The sequence below is a fragment of the Pelobates fuscus genome, chromosome 1, assembly GCF_036172605.1.
Source record: "Pelobates fuscus isolate aPelFus1 chromosome 1, aPelFus1.pri, whole genome shotgun sequence".
Classification (NCBI taxonomy): domain Eukaryota; kingdom Metazoa; phylum Chordata; class Amphibia; order Anura; family Pelobatidae; genus Pelobates; species Pelobates fuscus.
The window spans coordinates 10,860,986-10,877,878 of NC_086317.1; the positions used below are offsets into that span (position 1 = coordinate 10,860,986).

Sequence of the window (16,893 nt, forward strand, 5' to 3'; positions counted from 1 at the left end):
ACTAGTGATAGTGGACATGTTCTCAGGCTGGCCAGAAGCCTACCCAGTGACTAACATGACCGCCAAAACAACAGCACGACGTCTACTTACAGAAATTGTGTGTAGATTTGGATTGCCGGAAATCATTGAAAGTGACCAAGGTCCGGCCTTCACAGCATCAGTTACCAAAGAAATTTGGACTGCTCTAGGAGTGACTCTTGCTTTTCACACCCCTTACCACCCACAGAGTAGTGGTAAGGTGGAGCGTATGAATGGTACCTTGAAAACTAGAATGCTAAAAATGTCACAAGAGACAAAAATGCCCTGGCCAGAAAGCTTGTCAATAGCCCTGTTCAGCGTCAGACATACACCCAGGGGAAAGCCCTCATTGTCCCCTTATGAGATTCTATTTGGTACTGCACCCAGGCTAGGTTTCTATTTTCCCCAACAACTACAGCTTCAGACTGATGTTTTAGTAGATTATGTGACTGAACTTGCAAGTGCCTTAAACAAAATCCATGCCCAAGTTTTCTCTTCAATTCCAGATCCTGATTCTGACACAGGCAACCACAGTCTGCTACCCGGTGATTGGGTCCTAGTCAAGAAATTTGTGCGGAAACACACTCTGGAGCCAAGATTTGAGGGACCATTCCAAGTTCTCCTGATTACCGCTACCTCTGTCAAGCTGGCTGGTAGGCCACATTGGATTCACGCCTCCCATTGCAAGAAGACTCTCGCTCCAGAGGAAGCTAATTCCGCACAACCATGTACTTCTGGTACCTAATCCCCTTGATTGGTCTCCTTAAAGCACAGCAGGTGGCCATCACTAAAGATGCTAGTGGGTACACCTTCTGGTATAATTCATCATGTACCCGTGTGGCCACCTTTACTTTTGATTACTGTGACATTGTAGATTGCCCATTTCCTAAATCACAGTTTCAAGACATTTATAAAGATATACCACAAGCAAAAGACCCCTACATTTGTGTAGTTGACGAACAGTGGGGGCACAATTGTAACCATTGGGGGGCGGCGGGATGGAATACCGGGCCTGCCTGGGGTTACAAACCAGAAAGTGCTTTATCAAAAGTAGATGATCATGGCAGATCCCTCCTCCAAAGAATGACTTTAAGAAAGCCTGGAGGAAGTACACCTATGAAGTTAATGTTAAATATTGAACATCCTGGCCCAGAGGATGCTGGCCAATATGTAATGGGAATGTACTGGAGAAGGGGTTCCTATAATAAACTAGGACATTTCTACCTCAATGATATGTGTCACTCTCCAGAGTGGCAAGGAGCTGTACATATGGTCCCAAATCCGCTGAAACCACATATCCAGTCCTTTAAAGACATGATGGCCATTGCTAACCTCACTTTTGAAGACACCATGGCCGCTGAAACTGAATTTAATGACATTAATTTGTGGTTAGAGTGGATGAGATATAATGCCAACAAGCATAATAGAACCGCATGTTATGTATGTGGTGGTGCCCGACCTCACCTTGGCACCGTTCCCCTAATCCTCCCTTTAGAAATAGAAGAGTGTTTCTTGAGTCTTTTCGCCTACCGCTATGATTTTAACAGATCCCTCTGTGAAACATGGACAGCAGAGTACCCTATCCTAGTAGGAGGTGTTAAACCCCCAGATGGAATTACAATCTATAAAGGTAATTACACTTGCTACACCATGTATGATGGGATCGGTAAATTTATGGGTAACTTTTCCAAGGGTTATTGTGCCACCTACAGAACTGTTCCTGTGCACCTGTTACAACACCATACTAGGTCACTAGGAGATATTTACTGGTTATGTGGGGATTTACAGTTAAGGTCTAGACTGGAGTCTGAGTGGTGGGGAGAGTGTACCTTAGTCAAAGTCATCATGCCCATCCACATTATTTCTGATAATCATCCTAACACTCATGATCCAACACACACATCAGCCAGAGTCAAACGTGAAACCCCAGTAAAAGGCAGTTTTGACCCACATGTTTACATAGATGCCATTGGGGTACCTAGGGGGGTACCTAATGAATTTAAAGCTAGAGATGAAGTTGCAGTGGGGTTTGAATCACTCTTCACTATAGTCACTGCCAATAAGAACCTTAACTGGATAAATTATATCTATTACAACCAACAGCGCTTTGTTAACTATACCAGGGATGCCCTCCAGGGTTTAGCCAAACAATTACAAGCCACATCCCAAATGACCTTCCAGAACAGACTGGCCTTAGACATGATTTTGGCTGAGAAGGGGGGTGTATGTAAAATACTACCCGACACCATGACTTGTTGCACTTACATTCCAGAAAACACAGGCCCTAATGGTAAGGTCACTTTGGCCATAGAAAAATTAAATAAACTCTCAGAAGAGTTGAAAAGGAATTCTGGGGTGACAGATCCCTGGGAAAAATGGTTTGGTTGGATGACTGGTTGGCAAAAAGCTTTAGTTCATATTGGTGTGGCTCTACTAATTTTTCTTTTTATTTTTGCTCTTCTCGTTTGTTGTGTCCTCCAATGCCTCAGAAAATTCCTACAGAAGACTGTAGACCAAACGACACCAACCTTTACTCATCTGGAAATTGGTGATCAAGATCTCACATCGCCCTGCATTCCGCTACAAACTCTTCCCTATGACGACGAAGTGCAGAAATTCTAGGGAGGGACAGCTAAGGGACAGCTTCCGTCTGCATGGGTTAGTCTACCGTGTGGAGAAGTGGTGGACAAGCCACTGTGGGATACCCATGGGAGTGAAGCGTTCGAGAGCCGTACTGACGGATGAGTTGCAGCCTACTAGGGTCAGATTAGGGATAGACTTGCACTTTGCACTAACACCAAAGTAGCGGACATGGGGTTTTATGTGTCTTTGGGCTAACAAATCTTCTGATATTAACAAATAAAGTTTATCCTTTTTAGCAATTAACACTCTATAGGGGGGACTGTTGTAGAATTATTAGACCCCTTATAACCTATAACCATTATTAGGCCCCTTATAAACTATATAACCCTTACTGGGCCCCTTTAATACTATATTCTAATATTCAGCTCTCAGGCCTCATAGTTTAAGCTTTACAAGATTCCTTTGTTCATAGAAACAGCATGTCAGCAGAAAATGCTAGAATCTTCTGATTAAATGAAACACTGTACCAGATAGTCTTGATAGAATGTATAATTGCTAAGAAGGCCTTGAGAACACTGAAGGATCCTAACCTTGAAACCATCAACGTACCAGCCACTCATTATGGATGGCTGCCAAGCCCCCCTCCCATCGAGTAAGCTCCCTCGTGCTTAGCAAAATGGAGCCGAAACCTGTAGGAGCTAGTCATGACATCAGTTATGACATAAGACGTAACACCCAACAAGGAGGGCATTTGACTAACCACTTTACACCTTTAGCCAATTGACAGTGTTTTCTTGCTCGTATCTTGATTTTTATAATGATGTAATTCTACCTTTAAAAGGGCTTGCAAGCCCGCTTTTTAACCAGAAGCCAATAAATTTCCTGAAGTTCTTTCATCTAATCTGAACTCTGTGTCAGTGTGAATTTACTTCTGCGTATACGCAATTTAAACATCTCTAATTTGGACAGGAACAGATAGTCATTCAAACTTCTTTGTTTGCTTAAGAGATTCCCTTATCATACTCACCATGTAGATCCTATCTACAGATCTCAAGCTTCTGAAAGAATGACAAGCAGCTGCTGACCCTGAAGAAATACAAAGCTGGAAAACAGAAAGGGGCAACCCTTGAAGAAGGGCTGTACTCCAACACTCTCAAGTTCTGTTTACCCAAAAACATGTACTGGGCAATGGGCCCATGGATTTTTATACCTATCCAAGACCCTCATGAACTCTTTGATCTTTAAATACTCTGAAGCACCTAGAATTACTCCTCTAATCATCAGTTACTGCTGATCCTGTGTCATTTGTGCCAAGGACAGCTCCGGCAGAAGAGGAGGAGAATCCTAAGCACCTAGCTAACTCTCACTATCCCTTTCAAGAATCCAAGTGACTATATCCAGGTGTCAAAGAGCTGCCGGGTCAAATATGCACTAGTTATAATAGACATTTTGTCAGGATGACCAGAAGCCTAGCCGGTCATCAATGTGACAACCAAGACCATATACCTAATAGTGCATTGTGAAGGTTGCAGAGATCACTCAGTGGATTCACTGTTCCGGATTCAAGACTCTCTCTGCAACATGGGAAGTAACATTTGTTGATTTTGACAAACCTTTTGTCAGGATCGGGACAGGGATCCAACACGCAGAGTACAAACAGTAGACAGATACGTATACCGGACCTTAGAATGGCCGGACTAACGTACGGAGATAGTAGAGAATGGTCAGAGACAAGCCGAGGTCGAGGGAACGAGAAGACAGGTAAGCAAGAGACAAGCCGAGTCAAAGGGTAACAGAGATAAGCAGGGTAGTACAACAAGCCGGGTCGGAACCAAAGAGATAACTAGAATACAAGAGCACTGAGTGACTAGACAGGCTAGAACCACGACAGGGCAATGAGCAAATGCGGGAAGCTCTATTAAATACCCTGGCTCTAGAGAGTAATCACGCCTCCGACGAGTCCTGATTAGTGTTTAGACAATTGACTGACAGGTCGGTCCGGGTTGGCGTCATGACGTCGACTACTGAGCGTCGTGTTACAAAGGGAAGTGGATCCCTCGCGGCCGGCGTGTAAGTGTCCGGGAGGACCGCGAGGAACGGAAGAAACAGTCCCTCTGGGAGGATAAACGTCTAAGTCTCTCACCTCCTCTGAGGTGGAGACTACAGGTACCCTGACAGTACCCCCCCTCTCAGAAACGCCCACCGGGCGGAAGGAACCGGGACGAGATGGAAAGCGGGAGTGAAAAGCCCTGCGGAGACGAGGAGCATGTACATCCTCTTGAGGTACCCAACTCCTCTCTTCAGGACCATATCCCTTCCAGTCGACCAGATATTGTAATCTCCCCCGGGAGATTCGAGAATCGATGATAGAGTTGATCTCATACTCCTCCTGGCCCTCCACCTGAACAGAGCGAGGGGAGGATACAGTGGAGGAAAATCTGTTACAGACTAGCGGTTTCAGCAATGAAACATGAAAGGAGTTAGGGATGCGTAAGGCAGATGGAAGAGCTAGACGATACGCAACTGGGTTAATTCGAGTCAGGACCCTGTAAGGCCCAATATAACGAGGAGCGAATTTCATGGAAGGAACTTTTAAACGAATGTTTCTTGTACTCAACCATACTCTATCGCCTGGAACAAAAACCGGAGCCGCCCTTCTACGTTTATCAGCGTGTTTCTTAACCAGCATAGAATTGTGCAGAAGAATTTGTCGAGTCTGATCCCACAGCTTCCTCAAATTGGCAACATGAGCATCAACCGACGGTACCCCTTGGGAAGGAGAAACCGAGGGAAGAATGGATGGATGAAAGACATAATTCATGAAGAAGGGGCTTGAGTGAGTAGAATCACAAACGAGATTGTTGTGCGCAAACTCCGCCCAAGGAATCAAACCGACCCAATCGTCCTGGTGTTCGGAAACAAAACAACGCAAATATTGTTCAATCTTTTGGTTGGTGCGTTCGGCAGCTCCGTTAGACTGAGGATGATAGGCAGAAGAGAAATTCAATTTGATACCCAGTTGAGAGCAGAAGGATTTCCAAAAACGGGAAACAAATTGGGAACCTCTGTCAGATACAATTTGGGAGGGTATCCCATGTAAACGAAAAATCTCCCTTGCGAATATCTCTGCCAATTCGGGAGAAGATGGAAGTTTAGGTAAGGGAACGAAGTGAGCCATCTTGGTAAATCTGTCCACCACAGTGAGGATAACAGTCTGTTTTTTAGAGATAGGCAAATCGACAATGAAGTCCATAGCCAAACAGGACCATGGCTTCTCGGGAACCTCTAAGGGATGCAGAAATCCACATGGGAGCGTATGAGGTTGCTTGGTCTTCGTACAGACCTCACACGCACCGACGAAATCTTTAAAATATCCCTACATAAAGCAGGCCACCAGAAATCTTTAGCGATCAAAGCACACGTCTTGCGAATGCCAGGATGCCCAGCCACCTTGCTGTTGTGGAAACACTCTAACAGTTCCAGTTGGAGAGCAGGAGGAACGAAATGTCGACCCCCAGGAGTCTGTTTAGGAGCTAGGTGCTGTAGCTTTATGATCTCGGCAAGCAACGGAGAATGAATCCTGAGATTCGTGTTAGCAATAATATTGCACTTAGGGACTATAGAGGAAAGAACTGGTTCAGATATAGTAGATGGTTCATATTGGCGAGACAAAGCATCGGCTTTAGAGTTCTTAGAACCAGGTCTATAAGTAAGCACGTAATTGAAGTGAGTCAGGAATAGAGACCAACGAGCTTGCCTGGCGGACAGGCGCTTTGCTTCCCCAATGTAGGACAAGTTCTTGTGATCCGTTAAAATAGTAACAGGATGTAAGGTCCCCTCCAATAAATGTCTCCACTCCTTTAAAGCCATAATGACCGCTAGCAGCTCCCTGTCACCGATGTCATATCTGCTTTCAGGCCCAGCTAGTTTCTTGGAAAAAAAACCACAAGGGTGTAACGGTTTATCCACCCCTAACCTTTGCGACAAGATAGCACCTATGCCCGTCTCAGAGGCGTCAACCTCGAGTAGGAACGGCAGAGTCGTATCAGGATGGACTAAAATTGGAGCATAAGCAAAAAGTTCCTTGAGAGTCTTGAAAGCAACGAGAGCTTCAGTAGACCAAGTCTTAGTGTCAGCCCCCTGTCTGGTCATATTGGTAATAGGCGCAATAATAGAAGAGTATCCCTTAATGAAGCGCCTATAATAATTGGAGAAACCAATAAACCTCTGAATAGCCTTGAGTCCCTTAGGTAAAGGCCAAGCTAAAATAGACTGGAGTTTGTCAGGATCCATTTTAAAGCCTTCCCCAGAAATCACGTAGCCAAGAAAGTTTATCTGAGACTGGTCAAAACTACATTTTTCCAATTTGCAGTATAACCCATGTTGCAGAAGTTTGTGCAATACCCTTCTGACTTGACTGTGATGGGTCTCAATCTCTCTAGAGTGTATAAGTATGTCATCCAGGTACACAATAACACAATCATGTTGAAATTCCCTAAGAACTTCATTAATCAAATCCTGAAATACTGCCGGTGCATTACAAAGGCCAAAAGGCATAACCGTGTATTCATAGTGCCCATAACGGGTATTGAACGCTGTCATCCACTCGTGTCCCTGCTGAATTCTCACCAAGTTATACGCCCCTCTGAGATCTAACTTGGTGAAAATCTTAGAGCCTTTAAGACGATCAAACAGCTCGGTAATCAAAGGAATCGGGTAGGCATTTCTAATGGTTATCTTATTCAAACCTCGGTAATCAATGCAAGGTCTTAACGTACCATCCTTCTTTTTAACAAAAAAAAAAACAGCCCCGGCAGGAGAGGAAGATCTCCTAATGAATCCCTTGTCTAGATTCTCACGGATGTATTCCTCTAGAACTGAGTTCTCTTTAGTGGATAGAGGATATACATTGCCCCTCGGGGGCATAGTACCAGGTAGCAGATTAATCTTACAATCAAAGGACCTGTGTGGAGGTAGAGTATCCGCATTCTTTTTGTCGAATACTGCTTTTAAGTCCAGATACAGAGGTGGTATCTGTACATCTGTAGACTGGGTAGAATTACTTGGTGTGTTAACTACACACAATGGAGAAACCCTCCTTAAACATCTCTCCTGGCAACCCTGACCCCATGAGAGTATCTCCCCTAACTCCCAATCAATAATAGGGTTATGTCTCTTTAACCATGGGTAACCCAGGACTATGGGAACAGAAGGAGACGAAATAAGCAATAGCGATAAGTCTTCCTCGTGTAAGATACCAACAGTTAAGTTAACGGGTATGGTTTCACAAAAAATGACAGGCTCAAGTAAAGGTCTACCATCTATGGCCTCAACAGCCAAGGGAGTATCCCTTAACTGGGATGGGATAGCGTGTTTAGTAGCAAAGACTTGGTCGATAAAATTCTCAGCAGCTCCGGAATCTATCAAAGCCATAGTCTTTAGTACTCCCTTTTCCCAAGTTAAAGAAACGGGTAGCAGAAGCCTGTGATCTTTATAATTATGAGTAGAGGACAAAATAGAAACACCCAAGGCCTGTCCTCTAGAGAAACTTAGGTGCGAGCGTTTCCCGAGCGATTAGGACAATTTAGGCGTAAGTGACCTCTAATTCCACAATACATACACAAACCCTCCCTTCTCCTGTACTGTCTCTCCTCTTCTGAGAGACGAGTATTGCCTATCTGCATAGGTTCCGGAAACAGTGAGGTTGTGGATTCAGGACTTTGAAATGCGGGAGCTAGTTTAAAGGGAGATCTAAGGTTCCTCTCTCAAGTGTTCTGTCTCTCTCTTAAACGTTCATCAATACGAGAAATGAACTAAATTAAATCCTCCAAATTTTCAGGGAGCTCTCTTGTAGCAACCTCGTCAAGGATTACATCTAATAACCCGTTTAAAAATACATCTATATAAGCCTGTTCATTCCACTTAACTTCTGCCGCCAAAGACCTGAACTCTAGTGCATAATCCACAAGTGTTTGGTTCTCTTGTCTAAGGCGCAACAGTAATCTAGCTGCATTGACCTTTCTACCAGGGGGGTCAAAAGTTCTTCTAAAAGCAGCTACAAAGGCATTATAATTATATACTAACGGATTATCATTCTCCCATAATGGATTGGCCCATCTCAGAGCTTTCTCAACGAGTAATGTGATAATAAATCCAACCTTCGCCCTATCTGTAGGATAGGAGCGGGGTTGTAATTCGAAGTGGATACTGATCTGATTTAAAAAACCACGACACTTCTCAGAGGAACCACCATAACGTACTGGTGGGGTAATACGGGAAGAGGCACCTACAGTGGCTACCTCTAGGCCTGAACTTATAGAGGAAATAGAAGTAGTACGCATCTCCTCTGGTGGGTTATTAGCACGAAATAATAACGCCTGTAGTGCTAGGGCCATCTGGTCCATTCTGTGTTCCATGGCGTCAAACCTAGGATCGGAAGGACCAAGCTGACTGTTTGTACCTGCAGGATCCATTGGCCCTGTCGTAATGTCAGGATCGGGACAGGGATCCAACACGCAGAGTACAAACAGTAGACAGATACATATACCGGACCTTAGAATGGCCGGACTAACGTACGGAGATAGTAGAGAATGGTCAGAGACAAGCCGAGGTCGAGGGAACGAGAAGACAGGTAAGCGAGAGACAAGCCGAGTCAAAGGGTAACAGAGATAAGCAGGGTAGTACAACAAGCCGGGTCGGAACCAAAGAGATAACTAGAATACAAGAGCCCTGAGTGACTAGACAGGCTAGAACCACGACAGGGCAATGAGCAAATGCGGGAAGCTCTATTAAATACCCTGGCTCTAGAGAGTAATCACGCCTCCAACGAGTCCTGATTAGTGTTTAGACAATTGACTGACAGGTCGGTCCGGGTTGGCGTCATGACGTCGACTACTGAGCGTCGTGTTACAAAAGGAAGTGGATCCCTCGCGGCCGGCGTGTAAGTGTCCGGGAGGACCGCGAGGAACGGAAGAAACAGTCCCTCTGGGAGGATAAACGTCTAAGTCTCTCACCTCCTCTGAGGTGGAGACTACAGGTACCCTGACACCTTTGACTCTAAAGGAAAAATGACTTGTTAGAAAACAAAAAGATACCAACAAGTAGGTGTTTGATGGCCATAATAATGCCTGACCACCTGCCATCGATGGAAAGCCGAGGACCCCAAAAGGAGACCTCGTGAAGCTAAAAAGAAATTCAAACGCCAAGCTTCTTCAGGATTATCTGTCCATCCTGAGTTTGTGGTGATATTAATATTGACTAAATGATCTGAGTCCACCTACACTGATGTAGCGTGGGACAGGTTTAATACTGTGATGAATAAGTAAATGTGCCCTAGCCATGGTTATTATGTCCATACACATAATACATGACAAGGTACTCTTGACACACCACATTCATGCTTCAGAACACAAAGAGGAGCACCCCTTTAAAGGGAAGTTTGACACGTATATATATATATATATATATATATATATATATATATATATATATATATATTGATGCCATAGGTGTGCCAAGGGGGGTACCAGATGATTTTGCAGTTAAAGAAAAGTTTGAGTCCATTTTCCCAACCGTCACTGCTAATAATAATATTTTGATTTGCATTTATTATATCTATTGCAACCAACAACGTTTTGTCAACTACACCAGAGATGCCCTCCAGGGCTTGGCCGAACAGTTGTAGGCCACATCCCAGATGACCTTCCAGAACAGAATGGCCTTAGACATGATTCTAGCTGAGAAGGGGGGTGTATGTAAAATACTACCTGTCACCATGACTTGTTGTGCCTATACTCCAGATAACACAGGTCCATATGGTAATGTAAGCTTGTCTATTCTTCCCTCTGAAGAACTAAGAAGACTTTAAGAACCATTACTTCATAGGGTTTTGTGCCTTTGGGCTAACATGTCTTCTGGAACTAACAAATAAAGTTTATCTTTTTAGAATCTAACATTTCATAGGGGGGACTGATGTAGAATTATTAAAAACCTTTATTAAACCTTTATTAAATTTTTGCACTAACTCAATTTAACTTCATTATATGACAGATTTTCCTAACAGCATTTAGAATATTAGAAAGAGAATGTATTGTATGTATTTTCTAGAAGGATATGACTAACACCGGAATTATCAAGTTCCTGTAATATGTAACAAAGTATACCATAGCTAGCCCATGCTAATGAAATGTCCATTCTCTAAAAAGCCTGAGAAACTAACCTTGAAGCTAAACTCAAAATGGCTGGCTGCCAGATTCCCTCTCCCATCGAGTGAGCCTCGTGCTAAAGAGCAATGGCGACTGAATCTCATGTCTTACCCTTGTCAGAAATGACGACATCCCATGATGGGAGGATGCCCCACTAGCCACTCAAATCCCTAAGCCAATTACTAATATAGATGGGAGGGCATTTAACTTACCACTTAATACATAGACCAATTAATGATGTTTATTTGTTGTTATCTTGATATTCAATGATGATGTAATTTTGCTCTTATAAGGGTCTGCGAGCCCGCTTTTCCTCCAGATGCCATTAAATTTTCTGAAGTTATTTTAACCTGAACTGCATGTGTCAGTGTGAATTTACTTCTGCGTATACGCAATTTAATCATCTCAGATTTGGACAGGAACAGATAGTCATTCAAACATATTTGTTTGCTTAAAAGAATCCTTTGTCAACGTGACACTCCCACAAGATGTCAAAATATCTCACGGCCAACTATTATGGACCCACGCAGTCCATGTAAGGGAGCCCAGCGCAACTCATCATTTAGGAGGTAATGCAGGCAAGAAAATGTGGGCAATGTGCCATAGATGTGGGCATAATAAAATGTGGGCAATGGGAACTATGTGGGTTTGATACAGCGGAGGCAAACTAAAATTAGGGTAGGCAATGCGGCATAAGCGCATAATGAAATAACCTGATTAAAATAAAGATCACAAAGTGACACAGTAAGTTCTCAATAAAGATTTTAATTTCAGATTGACCCAGAAATTATTGAGCAAACTGAAGATAAACAGATCCCGTGACATTTTATATATGTAATATTATTAAAAATACGGAAAGTATTTAGAGAAATAATGAACTTGCAGTCTGCGCTATAAATGGCGTCTAGTCTACAAACGTCAAACTCCCGTCCCATTTTCTCAGATAATTTTCTATATGTACCTGGATTTACTGGGTAAATTCCCATTGTCTGTTCATTATAACCATTCCTAATAATACAAAAAATCTTTTAGTAAAGCCCATCAGGTAAAACATGCAGTTTCTATATTTCAATACTATACAAACAGCTCGGCCTAAACCTCTGGAGAATTACACTGCTCATTGCAACTCCCATCACACTCAGCCAGCCAATATACAATAATAACCACCCAGAACACATAATGACACACACTGGCAAGGTGACACACACGAACACACATTATGACACACATTCACACACATAGTGCAGGCGTGCGTAAAACACATGATGGGAATTGAAGTCCAGAACAGCTGCCAGAACCAGAGGTTGCCTGTAACTGACCTTTGCAATAAACTATAACTCTCATCACAATTAAACAACACACACACAAAACACTCAAGACACACTTTGAATCAGTAATCAGTGAATTATGATGAATTAAAAACAAAATGTAAAATTCAGGATACATGACCAGGCTGGGACTATAGTTGGATTACAAAAAAAGTGGGCGGGGCTAACCCTGTTGTAATGCTGTCATGGATAAACCAGGAATTATAGAAATGTTTGGTCTAAATTGTGTAATTATATTTTAATGTCAGTAAAATTCACTGTTTGAATACACCCCACAGTCACACACACACAGTGACACAGAGCAGTGGTTGCTTAGTAACAGGCTCCGCCCACACCCAGATTAGTATTATTGGCTCCTGATTTCCACTCTGGGATTTTCAGTTAAATCTCTTTAATTAGATTAATAAATCATGCAATACATTAAATCCTCAGCCAGGTATTATCCTCATATACCCCGAATACAGCATGAAGCGACTCAGTGAAGGTGGCAGTGAAGGTGTGTAAGTGTCTGATGGGGTCACACAGCTCATAAAAGGACAGCCGCCCAGCCTCGTAGTCCAGGTATATCCCGAATCTCTGGCTGGAAAGGTGGTGACATAACCGAAATGTTACTTTACTGTCATGTCTCACATTATAATCATCATCAGTCAACCAGCTTCTCTCCAAACCCCAGGACTTGCTATTATATCCAGGCCGTGACTGACCTCCTTCCCTGTCTATACTGGGATAGGCCATCCCTACCTCCCATTCCCCTGATTCACTGCCCTCCACTTCCCAGTAATGTCGCCCTGAGGAGAAACTCCTGGCGCTTAAAACCTGATTACACTGAAATCTCTCTGGTGTTTCTGGGCGTCTGTGGTTTATTCCTGACCAGGATACAGTTTTCATATCACCTGATACAGTTACATTATTAGCAGCCGTGTTTACATCCAGTAACAGGTCTGAAGCCGTGTTTACACCCAGTAACATGTCTGAAGCCGTGTTTACACCCAGTAATATATTAGCCGGTACATGGCACTGTCTCTTTACTCCGGTCACAAACCCAGCTAATCCTGAGTGAAAGGTCACTGAGATCAGAACCACATCCAGATCCCCTACAGCACGGACCTTTTTATCATCTCTGTCTCTCTCCTCATTATCTCCCTCCTCAGTATCACAATGGTCAACTCTGTCTGATTTCCGTCCTTGTAAGACAGTTAATGGGTCCGTCATGTTACACAGCTCCTTAATGTGACCCATCTTCCTGGACAGATCCTCCTTCTTTATTTCCAGCTGCCGGATTAGATCTGAGACTTCCAGTGAGACCTGCTCTTCCTGCCTGGAGATCTCACGCAGGACTCGCTTCTCTACAGCTTCTAGTTGTTTTTTAATGCCCCTAATCAGGGTAGTTACTTCCTCTGTTACCCCAGCTGCTTTTGTTTGCACTTCTCTCCTGAGCTCCTGCAGGCTGTGGACTCTTTTCACAGCCTCCTCTCTCTTTGAGGTCAGTTTCTGCAGAATATTTCTCAGTTTCTCCTTCTTCTTCTCAGAGGCCTCATTCAGAGTCTCCACCTGGTGTCCCCTATGATCCCCGTCCAGCCTGCAGGACACACAGATACAGGTAGCATCCTCAGAGCAGTAATATTTCAGGATTTCCTTGTGGACGGAGCATTTTCTGTTCTCCAGTGAAGTGGTGGGTTCAATTAGGACATGTTCTGCAGACTTGCTGTGAACCTTCAGGTGGGCTTCACACAGAGAAGATTCACAGTGCAGACATGTTTTAGCAGCAGGTACAGGAGAGTGAATACAGTAAGTACAGGGGATCCCAATCTTTATCACTGGTCGCTTAGTAAATCGGAAACTCTTAACTATGTTACACAATCTATGGTTTCTTTTAAGCTCAGGTTTTTTCCTCAAAATGAATCTGCATTCAGGACAGGAATAGCCTCTCACCTCCCGTGTGTCCAGCACATTCTCAATGCAGACTCGGCAGAAGCTGTGTCCACATGGCAGGGTTACAGGTTCTGTATAAATGTTCAGACAGACGGAGCAGGTCAGCTCGTCTCTCAGATCAGCAGACGCCATCACTGAAAGCAGCAACGAAAAACGAAACTTAATGTTTGTCTTCTCTCAGAAAGCAGTGGGGTGGGTTTTATCACATTCCACAACCAGGGGGCGGACAGTTTGTATCATAGGATTTACTTCCTGTCTGTTAACCCTGAGAGTTCCTGATGGTCTGTATTTTCTATAACACAAGTTACATAGTTACATAGGCTGAATAGAGATATTCTTCACATGCTGTTGATCCAAAAGAGGGGGGAGGTGGGCAAGTTTTCAACAAACTAGGAAAGAATTCATTGTTGACCACAGAATAGCAGTCAGATCTCTCCTTGGATCAAGGAGCTATTACCCTACAAAGTAAAAATTATATTTCTGAATATTATGGTTTTGCAAGTATTCATCCTGTTGATGTTTAACCCATTCAGGCAATGTTGTACGTTAAGGACCAGAGCTGTTTTAACACTTTTGTGGTGTTTGTGTTTAGCTGTAATTTTCCTCTCTCTCATTTACTGTTACCATACAAATAATATATTGATTATTTTTCAAGACAAAATGGCTTTCTTTGCATACCATTATTTGTATCGTCATATATTTTACTTTAACAAAAATCATAAAATATGGTGAAAAAGAAAACATATTTTTTGACTTTTTCTTGAAAAAATCTTTTACTGATCTACAAAAGCTACTGAAAAAAATGCTAAATAGATTAAAAATGTGTTTACGTGCTTTTTTGCTTTTTTTTTTGCAAGTTATAAGGCTATAAGTACAAGTAGGAAATTGCTGTTTCAAAACATATATTTTTAAAATTGATCAATAGTGACATTGTAAAAACCAAAGAAAAAAAGTTACCTGTGCTCTTTCCACATCCCTATGTAACTTTAAACAAATGGAGGCCTTTAGTTACCTCCATAGGCGTGCGCACGGGGTGTGCCGGGTGTGCCTGGGCACACCCTAATCACACCTCCGTGCTGCACTGCCTCTGGGCAGACTGACATGTCAGGTCCTCGAACCGACACAGGAGGGGGCCTGGCGGCGTGCCCACAATGCCGCCGGGTGCGAGGCCCCTCCTGTCAGTCTGCCCTGACAGAGATCCGGCCTCAGTCTGCAGCTCCGCTGGGAGTGAGCTGCAGACTGAGGTGTCTCGCGATCTCCAGCCTGTAAGAGCGTTGCCGCGGCAACGCCCTGACTGGAGATCGCGAGACTCACCATGAGGTCTGCAGCTCACTCCCAGCGGAGCTGCAGACTAAAGAGAGAGGGCGCCCACTGGACCACCAGGGCAGGTATTTATAAACCACCCTTCTACCCCCTGTCACTCACTGCTCCCCCACCCCCATCTACTCACTGCCCCCCCACCCAATTCACTCATCCCCTTCTACCCCCTGTCACTCACTGCTCCCCCACCCCATCTACTCACTGCCCCCCCCCCACCCAATTCACTCACCCCCTTCTATCCCCTGTCACTCACTGCTCCCCCACCCCCATCTACTCACTGCCCCCCACCCAATTCACTCACCCCCTTCTACCCCCTGTCACTCACTGCTCCCCCACCCCCATCTACTCACTGCCCCCCCACCCAATTCACTCACCCCCTTCTACCCCCTGTCACTCACTGCTCCCCCACCCCCATCTATTCACTGCCCCCCCACCCAATTCACTCACCCCCTGTCACTCACTGCTCCCCCACCCCCATCTACTCACTGCCCCCCACCCAATTCACTCACCCCCTTCTACCCCCTGTCACTCACTGCCCCCATTCAATGCCCTGTCACTGCCACTACCCCCTGCCACTGCCCCTCAACCCCCCCTAACCCATGTCACTACCCCCCTACCCCCTACTCCCTGTCACTGCCCCTCCACTCCCCCACACCCCCTGTTACTGCCCCTCTACCCCCTAACCCCTGTCACTACCCCCTCTACCCCCCTTAAACCCTGTCACTAGCCCCTGCCACTGCCCTTCCACTCCCCCACACCCCCTGTTACTGACCCTCTACCCCCCTTACCCCTGTCAGTACCCCCCAACCCCTGTCACTGCTTCTCTACCCCCAACCCCTGTTACTACCCCCTTACCCCCTGTCACTGCCCCTCCACTCACCCACACCCCCTGTTACTGCCCCTCTACCCCCTAACCCCTGTCACTACCCCTAACCCCTTACACTGCCCCTCTACCCCAACCCCTGTCACTAACCATCTACCCTTGCTACCTCCTGTCACTGCCCCTCGACCCCCCTACCACCTGTCCCTCTTCCCCCCTTACCCCCTGTTGCTGCCCCTCCACCCCCCTACCCCCTGTCACTGCCCCTCCACCCCCTAAACCCTGTCACTTCCCCTCCACCCCCCTACCCCCTGTCACTGCCCCTCCACCCCCTAAACCCTGTCACTGCCCCTCCAACCACCTAACCCCTGTCGCCCACACATTGCACCCCTCACAATCCTACACACTGTACCCCACACACATTGCATCCCTCACAATCACACACACTGTACCCCTCACAATTACACACACTGTGCCCCTTACAATTACACACACTGTACCCCTTACAATTACACACACTGTACCCCTTACAATTACACACACTGTACCCTTCACAATCATACACACTGCACCCTTCACAATTACAACACACTGTACCTTTCACAATTACACACACACACTGTACCCCTCGCAATCACACACACTGCACCCCTTATACTCTGCACTGCTCACAATCACACACACTGCA

At 44.9% G+C, this 16,893-nt stretch overlaps 1 protein-coding gene across 1 annotated transcript; it reads right to left on the minus strand.

Moving 5' to 3' along the window:
* Positions 1-11,656: 11,656 nt before the first annotated feature.
* LOC134601671 (E3 ubiquitin/ISG15 ligase TRIM25-like) lies at positions 11,657-14,235 on the minus strand. Its single transcript, XM_063446187.1, has one exon. The coding sequence runs from the start codon at positions 14,195-14,197 to the stop codon at positions 12,554-12,556; it is 1,644 nt and encodes a 547-aa protein (XP_063302257.1). The 5' UTR covers positions 14,198-14,235; the 3' UTR covers positions 11,657-12,553.
* Between the last annotated feature and the right edge of the window lie 2,658 nt (positions 14,236-16,893).

Bases quoted from the DNA above. Each gene is read 5' to 3' on its own strand.
- LOC134601671 (XM_063446187.1), bottom strand. From the start codon at position 14,197: ATGGCGTCTGCTGATCTGAGAGACGAGCTGACCTGCTCCGTCTGTCTG.